Source organism: Salvia hispanica, chromosome 6 (assembly GCF_023119035.1).
Source record: "Salvia hispanica cultivar TCC Black 2014 chromosome 6, UniMelb_Shisp_WGS_1.0, whole genome shotgun sequence".
NCBI lineage: Eukaryota > Viridiplantae > Streptophyta > Magnoliopsida > Lamiales > Lamiaceae > Salvia > Salvia hispanica.
In genome coordinates, this window is record NC_062970.1 from 37,119,975 (window position 1) to 37,124,533 (window position 4,559).

Below are 4,559 nucleotides of genomic sequence, written 5' to 3' on the forward strand. Positions count from 1 at the left end.
TTTTAATTTTGTCGTTTCTTCTAGATTTCTGCATTTTAGATAGGTATTTGGATAATCACAACAAACTCACTATAGATTTCCAAATTTTCTCTCACCAATTCTTTTATTAAAATTTACTGTAATTCAATTTCTTTTAATTCAATACAATTTCAATTTAATTTAAACTCACCTTCATAATTTTACTATAAATGGTGAATAGACCACACATAGTCACATTCATTTTATTATAAAACTAAGAGTAAAGGCCAATACTGGTCCTGAACATATGATCATTTTACGATTTTGGTCCTAAACTTTATCTTTTTGATTTTTTGGTCCTGCAAATTTCAAATCGGGTCACAATTGGTCCTCCGTCAATAGTTCCGTTAATTTTATAACGGTCAACGGGTTAAACCCAATTTTGACCAAATTAACTTTTAATTTTGATATTTTACTCCCCCTAATTAATTCCCTAATTAGACTAGGTCCCCGCGCTCCCGGCGGCGGAGCCGGAGGGCTCGTTTGCGATGGAGATGGAGCAGGAGACGTCGGCTTCAACAGAGCCGGGGCTGGAACCGAAGCCGGAGGGGAAACAACCAGAGCCGGCGTAGGTGCAACCGGTGGAGGAGGAGATGGCACCGGAGGCGGGGGCGAGGCGGGAGGAGGAATTGCCGGCTCATTCATCCTTCGCGAGTTCCCTCCAGCAAGCTTCTGTGACTCATCCATACGCTTGATGCGGCACTTGTAGAGAAGGAACACCATCTGCATTGGAGTCGCCACCGTCAGCGGCCAATCGTCGGCGAATTCTCCTACCGCCACCAATTCCCCGCCCACTCCCACTCCTCCCACCGCTAGTCCGCCTCCGGTGACCACTCCGACGCCTCCAGCAGCAACGCCGCCTCCGGTTTCAACACCACCGCCAGTCTCCGCGCCTCCGCCGGTGGTTAGTTCTCCGCCACCTGTTGCTACACCCGTCGCTGCTCCTCCTCCGTTTAGCACACCACTGCCAGCGTCGCCCTCTACGCCGGCAGTTCCTCCTCCCGCACCTCGCCGCCGCCTCCCGCCTCGGTGCCGCCTCTCCATCTCCTCTCCACCGGTTGCACCTACGCCGGCTCTGGTTGCTTCCCCTCCGGCTTCGGTTCCAGCCCCGGCTCTGTCGAAGCCGACGTCTCCTGCTCCATCTCCATCGCAAACGAGCCCTCCGGCTCCGCACCGGGAGCGCCGGGAACTAGTCTAATTAGGGAATTAATTAGGGGGAGTAAAATATCAAAATTAAAAGTTAATTTGGTCAAAATTGGGTTTAACCCGTTGACCGTTATAAAATTAACGAAACTATTGACGGAGGACCAATTGTGATCCGATTTGAAATGTGCAGGACCAAAAAATAAAAAAGATAAAATTTAGGACAAAAATCGTAAAATGACCATATGTTCAGGACCAATTTTAGCCTTTACTCTAAAACTAATACATAAAAGTGTGACTCATAGTTTACTAACTTATTCAACTTAGTTTTCTTTACATTTCTTAAAACTCGCGCTCACACTAAATGTGACACTTAATAAGGGACGGATGCGATATTCCCCCCTCGTTGCATGCATGCGGTCCATTGACTTTTTCTTATGTTTTTCAATTTAATTGGGCCTAACGAGGCAAATGTATGGTCTGGGCTATGGCCTAGTACAGTACATAACAGTGTTATCTAAATAAAAACCATAGTATATTTACAAGGAAGTATACAATTTAAATAGAATGTGCGGATTCAGTAATAAAAGTTGAAATGGCCCTATCCGTGCTCTTAGCTAGTAATAAAAGTTGAAATAGTTGTAAGAGCATTCTCATCCGTGCTCTTAGCTAAGAGCATGGAAGTGGGCTCGGACCCACTTTTACTCCTTGTCCTTAGCTAAGAGCACAACACTCACATCCGTGCTCTTAGCTAAGGACAAGATCAAAGGTCCCACCATTCTATTATTCAATTTAAATACTCCAATTATTAAAAACATTTCTACATTATAAAAATACATTCAAAAATAAAAATTACATAATTAAAATCCTAAAAAATAAAAATTACATAATTAAAATCTTTAAAAATAAAAATACATAATTAAAATCCTAGAAAATAAAAAAAATACATAATTAAAATCCTACAAAGATGAGAATATGAGAAAAAAGATGAGAGAATGTAGATGATAAAATAAAAAAATAAGATGAGAGAATGTGATTTTTTGGTGTTGAAGTGGAGGTATTTATAGATGAAAATGTGAATTTTGTGGAAAAAAATTGAAAAATAAATTAAAAGTGGGTAGAAAACGAATATAATTTTTTGGGAAGTGGAAAAATATTTTTTTTTATTTAAAAACATTTTTTTAAATAAATTTCGAATTTTAAAAAAATAAAAATAAAAAATCGAATTAGCCATTGGCCAATCAGACGTTGCCACGTATGGATGCTCAGCGGCATGGATGTGCTCTTAGCTAAGAGCATGTCCGTGCCGCTGGCACGAACGGACGAGCTGCAGCGGCGGACAGACGACGGATGCTCAGCGGCACGGACGGACGGACGGTGCTAAGAGCACCGCTGCGGATGCTCTAAATATTTTAATTAATGTCATTATCGGTGCTCGTACGTATGTTGACTTTTTTGTATAATACTGTATAAAGTAGACTAGTACATGGAGTACTTCAATTATTTTATTGGATAGCTAATTGATTATCACAAACCAGATATCCAATTTCTTTATTCAATCATCTTACTTGTCTTCATCTTTTCTCATTTTATTTCTTCATTATTTACAGCAAAAAAGACTTGCAATATCTGCCTGTTTAAGTAGATACAAAGACGAGAGTGTGAGCACGGTAAGTTTGGAACGACACATCAAATATTGTTGGCATATTAAATTATCAACCTTTATTTAAAAATGAGCACTCATGGAATACTATGATGTTCCTACTTATATTTTTATTCTTTTTCTTCTGCTGTAATTTGTAATTAGATTTTCCGAATTTCTGCCATTTACAATTCTTTTCCTAAATTTGCATCTAGAGTTTTTCCAAAGGTACTTATATTTGATAATGCGAATAAGTATACAATGCCTGACAATTAGACCAAGTTTATCGGTCATATGATGAGGCCGACCAACAAGTCATTTCATAATTAAAAAATAAATAAATATATATATAGAGAGTTGTGATCAATGTCGAACCAATTTTAAAGACCGAACTAGAGACCAAATCTGGGCCATTAGATCTAGTTTTTTTGATGAGATGTGCTGCTGTGAAAATTTTTTCGGCTTCATTACAAGTCCATTTTACTTCATTATATAGGTTTATTACTTCATTCTGTACTTCAAATGCTTCTACACATCCTTCATTCCAATAATTTATTACATTATTCCATGTGTTTATTAAACCATATTAGCGCCATGACGTTGGTGATAGATATTGTAGAGAGAAAGAACGGCACGCGACGGCGAAACCACATTTACGTACTGGAATGAAGTAAAAACCTCTTTGGAATGAAGTAAAAACCTACTAGAATGAAGTAATAACCTACTAGAATGAAGTAATATATTCTGGAACGAAGTTAAATCTTCGTAACATGTTAGTATGACTTATTTACCTTCGATGAATTAAAATAGGCTCGTGATGAAGCAAAAAATAATTTATAAATTTCTCGTATCTTATCCATAAAAAACTAGATCTAAAAGCCCTAATTTGGTAGGGTTCGGTAGTTTGGTCTTTAAGAGTGGATTTGTGGATAATGGGACTATATATATATATATATAGGGGTGCACTAGGGTGCCAGCATAGTTAGGATAACATCATACCACCAATATAGTCCGTTAGATCTCATTTATAGACGCCTAGGATTAAGTTTCGTGAAAAAACACGGTTTGTAGTCTTCATCGTATTAGATATTGCAGCTTATCAGTATAGATATTGCAATCGTGGTAAACCGCAATATTGTTGTGGTAAGATTGCAATGTTCAATGAACAACACTGCAATCTGGTAACGTAAAATTAGAAATTTCCTATTTTACCCCTCCGTGTTTTTACACGTGGCAGCATGACAAGCACACGATTTTCAGATCCAATGGCCTAAAATTGTGGTATGGTGTTACAATAAAGAGGGTTGTCATATTAACACATCCCTATATATATATATATAGAGTCTCATTATCCACAAACCCACTCTTAAAGACCGAACCACCGAACCATACCAAATTAGGATTTTTAGATCTAGTTTTTTATGGATGAGATTTAAAAATGTATAAATTATTTTCTCCTTCATCACCAGTCTTTTATTATTCATCCGAAGGTAAATAAGTCATACTAACACGTTACGAATATTTAACTTCATTTCAGAATATATTACTTCATTCCGATAGGTTTTTACTTCATTATAATAGGATTATTACTTCATTCTAGTACGTAAATGCAGTTTCGTCGTCGCGTGCCGTTCTTTCTCTCTACAATATCTATCACCACCGCTACGACGCTGATATGGTGTAATAAACACATGGAATAATATAATAAATTATATGAATGAAGTATGTGTAGAAGCATTTGAAGTCCTACTGGAAT

General features: G+C 37.7%; 1 protein-coding gene across 1 annotated transcript; it reads right to left on the reverse strand.

The window, feature by feature from the left end:
* Window positions 1-20: 20 nt before the first annotated feature.
* On the reverse strand, window positions 21-1,062 carry LOC125195252 (WAS/WASL-interacting protein family member 3-like). The gene is made up of 2 exons (XM_048093429.1): window positions 462-1,062; window positions 21-28 (listed from the first exon to the last, which is right to left on the reverse strand). The coding sequence occupies exons 1-2, from the start codon at window positions 1,060-1,062 to the stop codon at window positions 21-23; spliced, it is 609 nt and encodes a 202-aa protein (XP_047949386.1).
* Window positions 1,063-4,559: the final 3,497 nt, after the last annotated feature.

Excerpts from the sequence above, each read along its gene's own strand:
- LOC125195252 (XM_048093429.1), bottom strand. The coding sequence starts at position 1,062 with ATGGAGAGGCGGCACCGAGGCGGGAGGCGGCGGCGAGGTGCGGGAGGA.